At 47.6% G+C, this 16,678-nt stretch overlaps 6 protein-coding genes across 6 annotated transcripts; 4 read left to right on the top strand and 2 right to left on the bottom strand.

Moving 5' to 3' along the window:
* On the bottom strand, positions 1–1,424 carry CNBA0030 (hypothetical protein; the record flags this gene model as incomplete). Its single annotated transcript, XM_772903.1, has 6 exons — positions 1–30; positions 92–140; positions 198–549; positions 618–624; positions 675–783; positions 832–1,424. 6 exons carry the CDS (start codon positions 1,422–1,424, stop codon positions 1–3), a joined length of 1,140 nt encoding a protein of 379 aa, XP_777996.1.
* A 342-nt stretch (positions 1,425–1,766) lies between these two features.
* Positions 1,767–5,974, top strand: CNBA0040 (hypothetical protein; the record flags this gene model as incomplete). Its single annotated transcript, XM_772904.1, has 13 exons — positions 1,767–1,997; positions 2,096–2,171; positions 2,212–2,482; positions 2,521–2,678; positions 2,717–2,917; positions 2,956–3,647; positions 3,698–3,848; positions 3,921–4,046; positions 4,106–4,235; positions 4,287–4,512; positions 4,591–4,863; positions 4,919–5,638; positions 5,708–5,974. 13 exons carry the CDS (start codon positions 1,767–1,769, stop codon positions 5,972–5,974), a joined length of 3,522 nt encoding a protein of 1,173 aa, XP_777997.1.
* A 170-nt stretch (positions 5,975–6,144) lies between these two features.
* Positions 6,145–8,221, bottom strand: CNBA0050 (hypothetical protein; the record flags this gene model as incomplete). Its single annotated transcript, XM_772905.1, has 7 exons — positions 6,145–6,456; positions 6,515–6,995; positions 7,059–7,311; positions 7,361–7,589; positions 7,641–7,727; positions 7,778–7,971; positions 8,029–8,221. The coding sequence occupies 7 exons, from the start codon at positions 8,219–8,221 to the stop codon at positions 6,145–6,147; spliced, it is 1,749 nt and encodes a 582-aa protein (XP_777998.1).
* A 212-nt stretch (positions 8,222–8,433) lies between these two features.
* On the top strand, positions 8,434–9,821 carry CNBA0060 (hypothetical protein; the record flags this gene model as incomplete). The annotated part of the gene is made up of 6 exons (XM_772906.1): positions 8,434–8,698; positions 8,751–8,833; positions 8,887–8,976; positions 9,118–9,173; positions 9,239–9,723; positions 9,781–9,821. The coding sequence occupies 6 exons, from the start codon at positions 8,434–8,436 to the stop codon at positions 9,819–9,821; spliced, it is 1,020 nt and encodes a 339-aa protein (XP_777999.1).
* Positions 9,822–14,061: 4,240 nt separating this feature from the next.
* On the top strand, positions 14,062–14,777 carry CNBA0070 (hypothetical protein; the record flags this gene model as incomplete). Its single annotated transcript, XM_772907.1, has 2 exons — positions 14,062–14,391; positions 14,472–14,777. The coding sequence occupies 2 exons, from the start codon at positions 14,062–14,064 to the stop codon at positions 14,775–14,777; spliced, it is 636 nt and encodes a 211-aa protein (XP_778000.1).
* A 782-nt stretch (positions 14,778–15,559) lies between these two features.
* On the top strand, positions 15,560–16,390 carry CNBA0080 (hypothetical protein; the record flags this gene model as incomplete). The annotated part of the gene is made up of 3 exons (XM_772908.1): positions 15,560–15,680; positions 15,768–15,795; positions 15,889–16,390. 3 exons carry the CDS (start codon positions 15,560–15,562, stop codon positions 16,388–16,390), a joined length of 651 nt encoding a protein of 216 aa, XP_778001.1.
* Positions 16,391–16,678: the final 288 nt, after the last annotated feature.

Consider the following 16,678-nt stretch of genomic DNA (forward strand, 5'->3'; position numbering starts at 1 on the left):
TTAGCTGGGCGCATCGAGGACGATATCCATCTATGTGGATGAAAAGGAGTAATCAGCAAGTGAAAACGATTGGCCACCGGTCTCAACTCACATAGTCGTTGTAGGCAACAGTGATAAATCCTGTATTTTCAGGATCAAGTCTATTGTAACCACGTCAGCTCCCATCTCAAACCAAATTCAGCAGCAAAAAGACTCACCGTCTGAATGCCTCAGTATAATGCTTGACTGTCACACAAGCCAACAAGAACCTATCAAAACTAATCCCCGGACGCGCCGCGACTGTCTGTCCAAGAGTTGATGGTGGCGTAAACCTTTTCACGAGCTTGGCGACCAGTTCGGGAGGAAGGGAAAAGCCGAAACCCTGTAAGGCATTAGACAGTTCCAGGCGGTCGATGAGGCCTGAGTTGTCGCGGTCAAAACGGCGGAATATACCATGCCAGTCCTGTGTGCAATATACACGATTAGCGTGAATGAAGCTAGAACCATAGTCAAAGATGTACTTGAATATAGCGATAAAGTCCTTCGAATTCTTGGAAATTGATGCTCCCGCTGCGGTCGGTGTCGAAGATGTCTGCGGGATGTCAGAAGTGGTTAGTCGCGCCGACATCGTTACCTACTCATCAACTAGGACAAAAATCAGCAAATGTTTTGCATTAATAGACTCATGTACTCACCATTTTGACAGCGTCTTCTCTCGCTTCCATCCTCGCATCCTTTGCAAGCAGTCGTTGCAGATCATATGCATGTAATTGACCACTTTGAGAGCTATCAAACTGGCGGAACCTATCTGCAGGTCAGAATACATCTTACGTCAAAGATGGCAAAACTCACATGTTCTGTAGTTCTTGGTCCTCTGCTGAAGCAGGGGGTGACACAGAGTGCTGATGAGCTTGTTGCCACTGTTGTTGTTGCTGAGGATGTTGTTCAGGTTGCTGTTGCTGAAATGGTAGTTGGGATTGAGACGGATGTCCCAAAGCTAACCCCTGAGCCTGAGGCGTCGGATTATTCCATTGTTGCTGCTGCTGCTGTTGCTGGGGGGTCGAAGATTGCGCTAGATGGTATGCTTGAGGTTGTACAGATGGGTCGTTTTGAGTCACTTGCTGCGAAGTTCGAGCATAATTCTGATGAAGTTGTTGAGGACCACTGTAAGCTTGCTGCGGCTGGTACGGATGACCAGGGTGCTGTTGTGAAGATCCATTCGTATATTGCTGGTTGTATCCAGGCTGGAGAGTAGGAGGGGGAGCAGGAGACTGTTGCTGTTGTACTGGCTGCAGAGGTTGTTCGGGCTGGTTCGCGGCTTCAGCCTCCGCTCGAGCTTTGGCTGCTTCTTCTGCCCTCTTTTTCGCGTATCGCTCTTCGTACCGTCTTCTTGCTTCGGCACTGACACTGCCGTACGGGTTGGGAGCACTGATGTACTGAGGCATGCTGTTTAAAATGGCTGAGGAAAAGTAGATGTATACGTATTGTACGTATAAGTGCGAAGTCGGATTGCCAAGGTCACACCAAAGGCCCAAGAAAAGGAGAGTCGTCGCTGTTTATTTATTGCGTGTTTATCCTTTCTTTTCTTGTGATGTCATCAAAAGAGAATCTGAGATCTATTTCTATTACAACCAGTCTCTAATGATCCCATAAGCTGATTACAAAATTAGTCTCGACGGAGAGACATGTTTCATAGCACAATTCGCATCTCCTCTTTCTGTCTTCTCTCTCGTACACCAATATATATATATATATATATATATATATATAGCTCTACCGTGCACACCATGGCATCCTCAAAGCCAGTATTCGGGGGCATGTTTGACATGATGCGTAGAGGTAACGCGCAACAACAAGAGAACGCCCCGCCTACTCCGGTCGGTCAAGGTCAGCCAACCGTAGTCACCCGCCCGAGAGCACCTACAATGATCATGAAGCGCGACGGCCAGGAGGACGGACTTTTGTCAGGACTACCTGGTGGAACGTTCCGGTCGCCAATGCAGGAGAAGAAGCAAAAGGTGGGTAGGGATGACGAAGATTATTGTTAACAGGTTGAAGACACCGCAGTACGACTTTCGCTATGACGACACCGACACGCTTATGAATGAGTTGGAAGAGTTTTATCCTTATGTTGAGATGGCAGACATCGCTCGTAACCCGGAAAAGTTTAAAGGGTCGTTCAATGGAGGCAAGTGGATTTCTCTAAATCCTTACACTTCAGCTGTATCTAAGCCGTCATAGATTGGACTGAGGCGCCCCTATCATCTCGCAAAGCGTATATCGAAGTTCAACTCGAACAGTTTGAATCACCCAACCAACACACCCGCCGACTTGCTCAGGGTCGTTTGCTGTATCTACTGCAAGGTTGTTTCGAGGAGACTACTTCGCCGGAGATGCAACTCCATTGGGTTATCGAAAATGCCAAGGCGGTGAGGGCAGTAGATGGTGTAGCGACGATTGTGTACGGATTAAGGGACGCAGCAAGGAGATATAGTATTTCAGCGTGAGTCTGGATTAATGGGACAAAGCTGATGTATACAGAGACGACAAGCCCGCTCCTGGTTCCCTTCCAGCGGGGACAGTCCCAGCCCAGGTCGACCCATATGACGACCATAGCGCAGAGCTTATGGATCTTTTGGCAATGCTCTATTTTATCGTAGAGGTTCTAAGGACAGATGACACGTTCGGAGATGAGCTCAGTGAGTCGCATATCTCGTAGATTTGGCTGACAACACAGTGGCCATGTCCCCTCCCCTCCCCCTCGCTCTCTTCCAAATGGTGTCCACCCTACGAGACAAGATTCCGAAAGGCTATCCAGTGAAAAAAGTCCTGTTACTGTTATGGAAGACCTTGCTTGCTTGTCTTGGAGGAATGAAAGAGGTCCAACAAGCCATGGCACTATCCCGAGAACAAGCCGGGCTGGATCCAAACACCAAATGTGAGTGCTTTATTCGCAGCATTTGCTAACTCATACAGACTTCACTAAAGCCTCTCCTATCGATATCGCCTCGTGGCATCGTGATACCGCCACGAAATACCCTACTTTTGCCCCTCCGCGTTGTTCCGCGCATCCCATCCCCAGTGAGAAACTTGCCGAAAGCACACGCCCGATCCCTCCACGACCCAACTACCATTCGACTGAAATGCCCCCAGCTCCTCCTCGACCTCAACCTCAACCTTCTGCCCCTGCTACCAACAACCCGTCATTACCTATGCCTGGTACACCGGCACCTTCTCCACCACCGTCACCTGCTCCACCGAAGAAGAAGCAGCAATTCCAAACCGACCCCTCTCGTCCCTTTGTTTTCCCATATTCTCGTTCGTCCGCCGCGGTGCCATCTTCGCTCGTCCCGTTCGCCATCTCTGAAGCAGACAAACTCTATCATCAACATGAGTACGTATCTCTCGGCTTGCTGCAAATGTGGCAGGTTCGCGAAGACTATATCCGTGAAGAGAGGGGACTGGGAAAGAGCGGGTTGATTGGTTTCACGAATGGCTACGACGGCGAGGAAGAGGAAGATGCGGAGGAAGTGGAAGCGATGATGAGAGAATGGAAGTATGAGCAAGAGGAGATGGACTGCGAAGAACGAGGGGATAGGGAGGGCGTGAAGAAAGCAAGGGAGAAGCGGATGGCGGCGAAGAGACTGAGAAGGGTCGACATCATCCATGTAAGTAGCCCTAATAGAACAGGTAGAACCGAACATTAATGACCTACCAGAAAAATACTCTGCCCATCCTGCATAGCTGCGTGATTGCACTCCTTAAGCTGCTGCTTGCCACAGTGACTTCACCATCTACAGGCGGCGGCGTCAATCTTCAAAACGCCAACATGCCTCCTGGTCTACATTCGCCTACGCAAGAAATGCCTCGTATGTGGTACCATCCTTGCAAACCAGATCTATTACTGACTTAGTATACTGAATGTTGTCTTTGAAAAGTAGCTTCTGACAAGCCTAACGCGCCGCCTCCAACACAGGAAGAGATTGATATTGCCCGACACCGTGAGATTACGTCAAAGGCTGTGTCAGCAATCTTGATATTATTGCTCAAGTGGTTCAAAGCATCTCGTAGGTGTAATTTTATCGCTTAACGAGAGCAGGATGCTGATATATGTATGTCAACGCAGATATTCTCAAATTCCATCTTCTTACACAACTCCTTTTTGACTCGAATTGCTTATTGTTGCTTCTCAAGATGTTCGGTCTTACTGACATCTACCAAGTGGTAACGGCTCATAACGAAGTCGAATCACTCAAGTACGTCTGTATTTTCCAAAATTCACATCGCATACTTGACGTTCAATTTAGCTTCTTCAACTACTGTTATCTCGAATGTGGTCGTCAACGTCCGAACGATGCTGCGGATCTTCGGCCCTCTCGGCATCCTTCAGGACCTTTGCCCGAAAACGCAGAATTATCCAACGACTATTCATGGCGCAACTTCTTCTCGACCATCAATTTCTTGAAGGTGTTGCAGAAAGTAACAAAGCATAGGAGCCATCGGACGTATGTCATGAGCTCATACAAAAGCTGGGTGAGTTTGGAGTCGATCGATCTTTTTGGGCAAGAAGTTGAGATTGAGTGCTGACTGTCCTCGTGCACTGATTCATAGCAAATCTTAAAGCGGATGCTGAAGGTCAACCAGCCGATGTTGCAACTCCAAGTACTTAAGCTTATCAAAAGCCAGATGCCTTGGTGTGGGCGTAAATGGCGTCAAGGTGAGATTGGCCACAATGAATACTTTCGACTTTGGATCCTGACACACGCTATCTCAGCCGCTGGGAACATGAAAGTCATTACGTCCATCTATCTCAACTGCCGCCCCGAGTTGCGAGACGATTGGTTAGCGGGGACGGACCAAGACACCGAACTAGAGGATGCCGTCGTACGTTTATCTTTACAAACCACACCTATGACAAGATTTGACGTAGTATTATCAGCCGCAAGATACTGCCCTTCGGACTCTCGTGCAGTTCTACAACCTCCGGCATTACATTCCCCCTGCCCCACTTTCGCCTGACGTATCCCACCGCCGCACCTCGTCGTTCAACCCCTTGTACGAAGATCCCGTTCTCCAGACCCAACACCCTCAATTTGGACATCGGGCGCGCTCAGACTCTACTAGCGGCACCAGTTCCGAATCCGACGTTTTCCCCCCCCGTAAAAGCTCTTCCAATAACCCGGCATCATTGCCTTACAATCCTGACGAGATGATTGAGTTTTGGCTACATGAGTACGAGGATGTACTGGTCGAGGTCTTTGGGGTAGAGGGTGGTAATGAGGTTTTAGATGAGTTCGGGTTAAGCAGTGAAATTGCTGGGTTGAGTTTCACAAGCAAATCTCCCTCCGGCGTCAGTGATGGAGAGGATATCCAAACTCCCGGGCCCGGAAACACTGACAGCCGGGCTTGGAACCGGTTGAGCGAGATCATGAGAAGAGGGGATGAAGAGGAAATAAGTGATTCCGAAAGTGTAGTCAGTGTCGGAGAGTTGGGTAGTGCTGCCAGGCTAGGCGGACAGGGTGCGGATGCAGTTAATGACGAAGAGGGAATATCGGAAGATGGTGAAGGTTTAGAAGAATCGGTGCCAGAAGGAGAAAAGAGTCGGGTTGGGATGGGTAAAGGGAGGAGAAGGAGCGGTGCTGGGGAGAACACATGGGAGGTGAGTGGGGCTTTTGCTCGTCTACCTTCTCAAAATCGGAACACTAACACGGTGACCTTCTTAAAACAGCACATCTCACCAACCCTCGCTCTCCTTCCACGCACGCCGGCCGAACGGCGCCGCTCTTCCTCATCATCCACCGGCTCGCCTCTTCGTCCCGTCGTTCCGACAGTCAACTCCACAATCAATTTAGGGTCCCTCGAAGGTCCGGATGAGGTCTTTGAGGATGAAGAAATCGACACAAGGGGCCCGATGCCGATCAAGATGGATACAAAGGACCATGAAGAAAGAGAGGGTGGTGCGGTGGATGAAGTGGAGTATACTTACGGAGAGTAGATTTTTAATCTATGCGCTGTGTTCAGTGTGTAAAAAAACTGCCCATGTATCATGTCACAAAATGAGACACTCATGAGGTTTTCGTGGTTAGAGACATAATAATGAACTAACCAGACTCCTACCTGTTGCATCGACAATGCATAGTGAAGAGCACAAGCCCCGAAAATATCTCACGCATCTTTTCCTGGAAGGGGGAACAAGTGTCCCTTGCCCTTCCACTTCTTACTGGCCTCTTTTAACCTCTCCACCATCTTTTCTGTTCTCAACACCTTCTCCTCTGACGGGGGCCATTCTGCATCCACCCAGCTCCTTTCTTCTGCCGGTACTCCCAGTCTATCAAGCGCTTCTCCAGCTTTGGCGGGTATGATAGGTTGTAGCAGAATGGCTGAAAGCCGAAGAGCATGATATGCGTATGTCAAGGCTGGAACGGAGGAAGGTGTAGATGGTGACCAGGGAGCGAGAGAGGTAAATAGTTTATTGGTCTAACAACGTTCGTTGTATGATTAGCATTATGTACACGCAAGGAGAAAAAGCACTTACAGCCATGACAACATCCATCACACCCGCACAAGCCTGACTCACTCCAAACACTTCCATCTTCCCCTCGAACTCCTCCCTCATTCTCGCCATCATCCCATCCAATTCTTCATCCCTATCCTCACCCCTATCCCTAGTTTTTTCATTCCCCCAGTCAAACTCCCTCTCCGCCTTCTTAAGGACCTTTGCGCCCGAAATTCGGGAGAACAAGTTCCCCACCTGATCCGCCAGAAGTCGATAATGCACCTCAACTTCCGCAGGGTTATAATCTGCATCATCGACCAACCCGCCCCCGACCCTCATCAGATACCACCTCACTCCGTCTTCACCCCACTGTGTCATAGCGCTGATTGGATCGACGACGTTACCGCGGGATTTGGACATTTTGGTGTGGGACATGGTCCAATGCGCATGGGCGATTATACGTTTGGGAGCAGGGAGAGAAGCGGAGTGTAGAAGGGACGGCCAATGCAGAGCATGGAATCTATGAGGGGCAGATGATGAATTTTAGTGTATGGATCCATATGGCGGACAATGGGACACGCACTTGATGATATCCTTGCCAACCACATGGACATCCGCCGGCCACCCAACACTCTCCCCTTTACCTTCCCAATCCGGATACCCAAGCACGGTAATATAATTTATCAACGCGTCAACCCAAACATAGATTGACTGTTCGGGATCTCCTGGTACGGGAATAGCCCATTTCACGCGGGATGAGGGGCGGGAGACGGAGAGATCTTCAAGAGATGATAATTGGCGAAGGAGATCGAGACGGACAGTGTTGGGATGGACGGCTACGACGTTGTCAACATATATCGAGAGCGATCATTGCTTTGAGCTTACATTCTGGCTGGCTGAGCCATTTTTCCAAAACCTTTTTATGTCTTCCCAACCTAAATTTCCAATTTGTTTCTTCCTCCCATATCACCTCGTTACCGGTTTCTATCGCAATCATCTTCCCGTCTTCGGGACTTTTGGTAACCTGGGAAACGGCATAGAATGATTCATCGGAGATGGAATACCACCCGGAATGAGTCCCTTTGTATATATCTCCAGATGCAACGAGTGTATTCTGGAGCAAAAGGTTAGCAGCGTTTAAAAAATGGACGGAAAGATGACGTGCCCAAAATTGCTCAACAGCTTTAACATGTCGCAGTTCAGTGGTTCTTATGAAATCCGTATTTGAAGCGTTGGCCAATTTCGCAAGTTTCTAGATCCTTTTCAACACATTACCTGTATATCTTTATAATCATGACTCACCCTGAACCTTTGACTAACATCATCACAAAACTCTTGTTCACCCACGCCATTCGCCTTGGCGGCCTGTTGGATTTTCAGGCCATGCTCGTCTGTTCCTGTTGCAAACACAACCTTGCGTTGCGGATGTCTCAAGCGAGAAAAGCGTGCAAGGACATCTGTAAGAAGGAGAGAGTGAAGATGGCCTACGTGTGGGGCTAAGGTGGATCAGCCACATAAAATAGGTCTTAAGGCTGAACAACTGGGAGACTTACATGCATTAACGTAGAAGATCGGTGTGGTGACATAAAATGGCTTTGCGTTTGCCGGATCACCTTCAGGGGTGAACAGTGAAGGAGTTGTGGGAGTATTTGAAGGTACACTAGAGGAGTACCGCATTGAGATAGGGGCGAACGACTTGGACACTCGCAGGCAAGGCGAAAGCCTTGTCAAGTGCCGTAGAACCATTTTGGTATGATTCCGTAGCTCCAAATGTACCCTATCTTCCTAGGCTGTCGAGGTTCTAGCTATGCCCAGTTTTCACTGACCACTGTGGCTCGAAAAGTACAAGAACACAAGTGCTGGAAATCAGCTGGAAATCATCAACATCGGAAGTTGTCGGTGGAGGAATAGTCACGTGACTTTCAATTTGGCTTTGATACGATGCCGACCGCCAGAAGATGACGGAGGCGACTTCCCACCTTCTCTTACATTTCGATATATTCCTCAAACCGACTATAAAAATGAACAGACAAGGCGCAGAAGCATTCGCAAAACTCGCTCAACAGCTCAACCGTGCTAGGATGCAGGCGAGTGGCGGTGGTGGGGGTGGCGGACGAGGAGGTGGGCAGATGCCAGGAGGGTTCAAGGGCTTCATGGCGGGTAGTGGCGCGATCGGTACTCTTGTTGTCGGTGCCATCGCCTTGAACTACTCTCTATTTAATGGTGAGTAAAGGTCTTGGATGGGAAGAAAAAGTTGCTCAATTCTGGTCTGTAGTCGACGGTGGTCACCGTGCTATCAAGTACTCACGATTGCAAGGTGTCAAGGCCGACATCTACCCTGAAGGAACTCACCTTGTGGTATGTCTGTCTCTTTTGCGTAAGAAATATTGATAACCACTCACATCTTATAGCTCCCCTGGTTTGAGCACCCTGTCATCTACGATGTCCGTGCTAAGCCCCGCAATATCGCTTCTTTGACTGGTACCAAGGATCTCCAAATGGTGAGTCTTAAGCTTGAGCTTCTCAATTTTGCAAAGATGGGGATCTGCATGGAATCGTCACTCGGCACTCTGGAAGCCTCGACATCAGGATCAAACACTCGGGATTTTCTCTTTACATTGCTGATGCTAATCCAAAATTAGGTGAACATAACTTGTCGTGTTCTTTCTCGACCTTCAGTGAACGACCTCCCTACTATGTGAGCACTCTACTCTTTTTGCTTACGAATCCCATTTTCCCTTTTTACTAACCCGGCCTTCTCAGCTACCGAGAGCTCGGTACCGACTACGATGAACGCGTTCTCCCTTCCATCGTCAACGAAGTCCTCAAATCCGTCGTCGCCCAATTCAACGCTTCCCAACTCATCACCCAACGTGAGATGGTCTCCCGTCTTGTCCGTGAAAACCTCACCCGCCGGGCGAGGCGGTTCAACCTCATCCTCGACGACGTCTCCATTACCCACGTCGCCTTCTCCCCCGAATTCACCCACGCCGTCGAGGCCAAGCAGGTCGCTCAGCAAATTGCTCAGCGTGCTGCCTTCTTGGTCGACCAGGCTATTCAGGAGAAGCAGAGTATTATCGTCAAGGCTCAGGGTGAAGCTAGAAGTGCAGAATTGATTGGTGAGGCTGTCAAGACGAATAAGGGATTCTTGCAATTGAGGAAGCTTGAGGCCGCGAGGGAGATTGCTGGGACTTTGGCACAAAGTGGGAACAGAGTCATGTTGGATGCAAAGAGCTTGTTGCTCGATGGTAAGTCCCGCTTTCATCCCATAACTCCCATCCAGTTGCTGACGCTCTTAATTGCAGTTACCGAGGATGAAGTTCTCAATGCTACGTTGAGGAAATAAGAAATAAGATTATGTTGGTTGATGACTGATTATGCATAAAGTTGACAAAACAGTATGTGCACTAATTAACACTGTAAAATAATCAGTTGTCCACGACCTCGTCCTCCACTATCGTTTCATTAGCTCTTGTATCTTAGGTGCCGTTATCAGCCAGAGTCATGTGCGGTCCCCCCAACTTACTATGGTGAAACATAATACCAGAACAGACACAACTGCGACGCTGCACGACGAGATAAAAACCCTGGAGCCGACCTGAACCCAAAAACCCTTGGTCAGCGTGATGCCGACTGGCACGATGGATGCGGCCAAGTTGACCCCTGCCTGGCCTATTATTGTTGTGAGGTGTCTATGAATGCAAAAAAGAAGGAAGAAACTATTATAGAATCTGAAAGAATATGTAAAAATCAGCCACGCAACTGTCACGCCACAAATGGTCTCTCTCGGAATCCTCAGTGTCCCAGGCTCCCATTTCCTCGCTCACCCAACAGTTTTGATGCCCAAGTCAGATAGTCTGATGATGCAGTTAGCCGAATCAGTACCAACGCTGGACAAAGACGTATTTACCCAAAGAACCATCCGATTAGTTTGATCAACACTAGGACTAGGCTGGCCGCGGCGAAGTCATCTAAAACAAGAAACAGACGTGTGTGAGTGACGGTTATCAATCATTGAAGGGTCGAATCAGAAACCAAGCTCACTAGCACAAATTGCCAGTCGAGAAAGCCTTTCATTAAATCTTTTCATCGCTTTCAGCTCTTCCCGGCAAGCTGTCAAGTCCCCCGTGATCAAATTCCTCTCCTCGTCCGTTTCCAGGATTTTGGAAGTATACTTGTAATAAGTATCCCATTGCTGGCGAACCCAGTTCCCGAACCGCGAGACTGTGAGGCCATTTGCCTGCGGCGACCTCATGTTCAGCTGAAGTTCTTCCAAAGGGGATTTAATTGCCGTAACATAAGCCGGTTGCTGGTGAATTGGTCGGGATATTTTATGGGGGTATAACTGTTGTGGAGTTGTTGGAGGGGGAAACGCGAATGAAAACATCCTTTTTGCGTGATATTTTAGACTGTATATGTTTGTCTTGGTATTATTGACTGCCACGTTGTCGGGACGTGCGAAAGGATGTCTCACCTCACGCCATCACACTTGAGCACTCCGTCGCTGAACCAGTTCGAGAGCCACCGAACCCCCGGCCAAAGCCTCTGCCAACTTCTTGCTCCGGCAATAATAATGTATTTAGACACAGTTGTCATTTCGCCTAGCATTGCGTAGATTGACATCAATATGATCACATACATGTATACTGAATCGACGTTGAACAAACCAGTGGACCGCACTGCATTGCTTGAGTTCGCTGCTACAGGAGGGCACTTGTAAATCGAATTTAATATTACGTAATGTGTGTATTAAATACATGTCCGTCGAGGGGCTTATGATGGTCGAGCCTTGCCTCCTACTACATACCTATTTACTAGTACTGCATAACTCTATATCCTTTCTTCCCGCCTGTTGCCACCCATCATCTTCCATATTCCATCATTGATCTTTCTAGTCTATGCTATCTTTGCTAAACTATTAAATATCATCTATACCATTCTAATCTAATCTAACCTTGACAGTGTAAAGCAAGTAATATTAGTACGAGTCAGCTACCAGGGAACCGAAACAGTTTCAAACCGCCATCAACGCCTCTGCCATGACACGTCTGGTTGTCCACCATTTCGTCAAGTCGACCATATCACAGCTATCCGATCCCGAATCAGTTGCAAGATGCGGTCAGGACCAAGATGATAGCCCGATCATTTCATATCGAAGAAAAATGAGGGCTGGTCAATCTTTCTCCGGAGTGAAGGACCAGCGTACTTTACAGAGTTTAGAACTACGAACGGAAAGAGTAAGGTGCGTTTCGTTATTCCGCCACGGCCAGGTCTATGGATCTGATTGTAAGTACGGCAGATATCACGTTTGGACCTTATCAAGGCTTTCATCCTTGCTATTCAAACAATGTACTTCTTCCGCGTGATCTCCCGCAAATTATCGGACCCCGGCCATGGCCGTCCCCCTATCATATCTGATGAGGGCATATGCCGTTCATTATCCTCAGAAGCCATAGAGACGGCTAACGAAGTGAGCAATCTCAAATTTTAAATTTTATGAATACATACGATTGAGTCATCCTGACGCTTTATTTTTTTCTTTATCCTGAATATTTCTCTTCAGATGTCTGGTTGCTATAGTAAGCTCTATCCCACTTCGCCAGAGTTGCTTCAACAGCTCACCGATCCAATTTCCTCCTTTCCTTCCTTTCTCACTTGACACGACGCATCCGTCATTAGGCACCATGTTGGGGGCTATCTTAACCTTGAATGAATGGGAGCAAGAAGAGCACATCCCCAAATCATGGGATCACCTCGAAAATCCTCCTGACGTGCGCTTCCTTTCTAGCCGACTTGATCCTGCAGTCTTCCGCCGAATGACCATGCCCGATACTTTCATCTTCGCCGCGCAGCACGTTCTTTCTCGACATAAGGATAAATTCGAAGGGAAATGGTGGGATTTGTGGTGTGTCATTCATCCTCTAGCATCAGAAGACGATCCGACAGAGCACCTTGTGCTTCCGGCTGGCGCACCTATCGATTTGCAGGATTTATCATCTCGCTTCAATCTTGAGGGTGAAAGGTTAAATGCGGAACTGTTGACAATGCTTACTGCGAGGAACGAGGTACAATCATTCCCTTCAGGTCCCAACACTTTATTATCTTTGTTAACAGTTACTATAGGCTACCGCTGTACCTACTCAATTATCTGAGACTACACAAGCAAACCTCGATTCCACTCTTACTGATTTCACAAGTAGTATTACGACTACAGAATACAATGGCGAAGGAGCACCCAGCATCTCACGCTACAGCGACCAAAGTATGTATTTTTTCTACATCATCCATCATTTTTATTAGTCCCACTGATCGAAACTCCATATAGGCATATTAGGTCGGTAGCCCTCCAGATCTTGTTCAAGATAGTAAAAAACACGCTGCGACATCTTCGGTGCGACAGGTAAATACCCAGCAATATCATGGGAGAGCACGAAGCTTGAGTGCTCACATCTCAATGACCGCAGCGTCGCCAGCCCACTTTTTGCAGTTAAATGACCCAGCTTTCAATTATTGTCCACTTGTTATCCATTTATACACTGGAAAAAAAGGACAAAGCTGTCCGGGGGTTAATCTTAGGATTGAGCGGCGAACACTTGCGGCACAAGGGAGTTGTGGCCTTGGCGAAACGTGCTGTACTTTCTGGAGACTCACCACCCCGCATTTTGCAATCCTGATTGTTTTGAAATGAAGAACGTTCAATACCGAAATAACGTTGCTGGAGATTCATATCATATGTACAACCGAACTCACATAACGAAGAATAATTACAAAGGACGCAATAGATGAAGCGGGATGCGGCTAAGTAGGCGTTAGTTTACCCAACTATGTTGCCCATCCCAAACATCCCAAATAATTAGGACTTCAGCCCGCCGTACGTCAAAGTAGTAGTGGTGCTAGGTACGGGATAAAGTGGGCGATGAGAGACGCCTTTGAGTCGAGTATCATGCCAAACCGTCCTTTCTGAGATTGTGGTCTAGGGTGTCCTCCTAAAGTTTACGCTTATGCAATGTCGGGTTTTCAGTATTTATTATATATGTATGTTGACGATGCCATGAGTGGAAGGCTTTCTTTCTGGGAAAAGGTAAGCCGATAAGACCATTTTTGGAGCCAGGCACGAGGCACGATGCCCAGAGCAACTCAATTCCAACGTTTATCCAGCTGAATCCTTCCGTCCGCTGCCGGTCTCTCAAGTCTGGTAGCTTACGTAGTTTGTACGTACACCAGATTGTGGATAGAGTCGCAATTTGTACAGCTTCCAAAACAAACAGTGTCTCACGCAGGCGACTTAACTATCCCACTCCAATCGTTTTCTGCATAGCAAAGATACACATCTATAACAAGACTACGCCTCGAGGCTCATCCGAAGAAGAGGCGCTCATAAGGACAACAGCTATCACCAGCGAGATAAAAACGACGCAACTTTCTACTATACTCTTGCTCAGCAAGTCGCTCTCTATTTGCCATTCGCCTCTTTATATTGTATCGTGGCTATACCTCTGTCCGCCTCATTCTAGTAGGGCTTCTCAAACAGCTCTCTCCCAAACCCATCCCCAATCATCACCACACACCTACGTTAATCACACAAGATGCTCAACCCACGCTCTCTACGCTTCGACACCAGGCAAATAGATTATACTCATCATCATCATGACTACGACTACACCCTCCCAAAATCTACACTCATCTCCCTTATAATCGGCGTTGGCACATTTGCTGTTACGTCCATATTGGTTTTTTTCTCCCTCCGAATCTATCTCAGGAGACGGTCGCTTAGACGAGCTCAAGCTATGAGTGGAAGTGGCGAAGATTTGAGAGAGATAATGAGAGAGTATCTCGATGAAGGAGTAAAGGGAAATGAAGGGACAAAACCTGAGATGTGGGAGGTGGAGATGAAATATGAGGACGAGATTACTCAGGTAAGTCGAATGCTACTTTCTTTTCCCCGCTTCGATTTAGGATACAGGGCACTAAGCAATACTGATCATACCTGTCTTAGCCACTCACACTTCGCGAACCGACTTCTACTCGTCCGCACCTCGCTCAACCTGATATTTCGAAAGCGATATCCATTTTTATCGCTTTCCCTGCTCCTTATTCCTCTGGCCCTGACGACCTCCCAGAGATCGTACTTGGCACAGCGATTTTCCATCAATCGACATTGTCGTCCACAATCTCCCGCTTTTCGGAGAACGAAAAGACTCTTTCAAGAAATACATCAGAGGAGGGGAGTTATGTAGTGAAAGATAAGAATACAGAGAAAGACGGGACAAACGTCGTCGTTCAGGCTTTGGAATACGTCTGACCAGGCCAGATAGAACGACGTTGAAAAAACGAAAAAGGGCACAGGAAAGGGAATCATGTGGGTCTGTGGGTCGAGAGTGGATCTTATTGTCGCGATTGTCATCATCATGACTTCATTTAATGTTCATGTTGTAATTAATACGCTCTATGTTGTAACGTATCTACGATATTATGTTTGGGTAAAGGGTATAGGAAGGATCAGTATCATCTATGCTATCACGTAGTCCAATTCATTCCTTCTAACTCATCCTCGTTCCCTCCCTCGGTCTCTTCCTCTTCATTTTCGTCTTTGAGTTCTTCGATTTTGAGACGGTTCGACCCCTCACATCTCATTGCCTTTCACGTCGTCCTCATCATCCTCGGTTTTTGTACAGCCCTCCTATGCCCCCTTCTAACTACAGCCAACATGTTCCTCCAGCCCGTAGTCACACCGCCATTGTCAGATATACTACCTCTGCACGCGTCCATGCGGAAGGTCTTCCGGTTCGGGAAAGCGTTGTTGGGCAGTTGAAAGTAGTGCTGGCGGCGGTTAAGAGTATTTATCGTGGCAGTGACGTCGCGGCGAAATAGTACTTACTTCCGAAACGAGTTTACGTAATTAATGACTGCAAGCTTGTTTGGGCTTTTGCTTTCCGCAATACTCGCAACGGCGGGCTCGTCGCTCTTCCTTGACTCTTGACATTTCAAACTATTGCTGTACTCCTTCGTCTCACCGGCCAATCTACAGATCTGACACAGTTCCAACTCAGGAAACAGAAAGGACTGCAGGAAAAAAAAAACGCGATGGCCAGTACAATCCTCCCCCTCGAACTTGTCGACAGATGTATCGGCTCCCCTATCTGGGTCTTGATGAAGAATGAACGAGAGTTTACTGGGACTTTGATGGGTTTCGATGACTATGTTAGTGAGTATGATTCAGTTTATTTGATGATGAAAGGTGTTTGAATTTGGGTAAAGGTTTGAGCTTACGATATATTCCATCTCCTTTTAGACATGGTTTTGAAAGATGTCAAGGAATAGTCAGTTTAGTTCCTTAATCAAAACAATCAACTTCAACAGATTGAGGAGATGTGCTGATCAAGGAATTATCTGTTGGTTGTTGTCGACAACAGCGAAGTTACTGCTTCGGGAATCACAGAGACCGATCTTGGGGATACTTTGTTAAACGGGAACAACATCGCCATGGTACGTACAACTACCCATCTTCCCTCGCCTCTCGAAATCGAGCTTTGCTCTTGGTATGGCTATTATTGTACTATCAGCCGTAATTACATGTCTGCTCCTTTCTTTTTGGGAAGAGACTGCTTTCCGCGGCGAGATTCCATATTATGTGTCTTGTGGAAAAGAGAATACTGGGGGCGGAATGCTGATATATTTCCTTCCTACCCACACAGCTTATACCAGGTGGCAAGGGACCCAAGGCTTAGATCCTATCCATCCATCCATCTCCCGACAAATGCAAATACAACAAATCATAAAATACCAACCACTATTATGAATATCGAGATGAAGATGAAGGTGCTGAGGCAGAGGGACAATACGGGACGGAAAAGGAGTGATGTTGATGTGGCAGGATACCGTCGGCAGTTATGGATCGAGATTGGTCTGGGATGAGCAGGTGTAGGTCAGATGTAGATTAGGGAATGAAAAGGGGTGGGGTACATTTTGGGAAGACGAAGATGGAGAGAGGAGTGGGAACACGAGAGTTAGATGCAGGATTCTAGACCCTATAGAGGGGAGGTTCCGAAAGAGGAAGAAAGCTTGGGAGTTGTAAATTTCATAATTTCAAGCGAAAACGGAAATTATATATCATGCAAGCGGGATCGTTCCTGCCCATCATTTGCATCGTACCGGATGGCTGGTTATTGACATCTCAGCTGGGCCGTAAAGTATAAATGTGGA

Source organism: Cryptococcus neoformans, chromosome 1 (genome assembly GCF_000149385.1).
Source record: "Cryptococcus neoformans var. neoformans B-3501A chromosome 1, whole genome shotgun sequence".
In the NCBI taxonomy this organism is placed as follows: domain Eukaryota; kingdom Fungi; phylum Basidiomycota; class Tremellomycetes; order Tremellales; family Cryptococcaceae; genus Cryptococcus; species Cryptococcus deneoformans.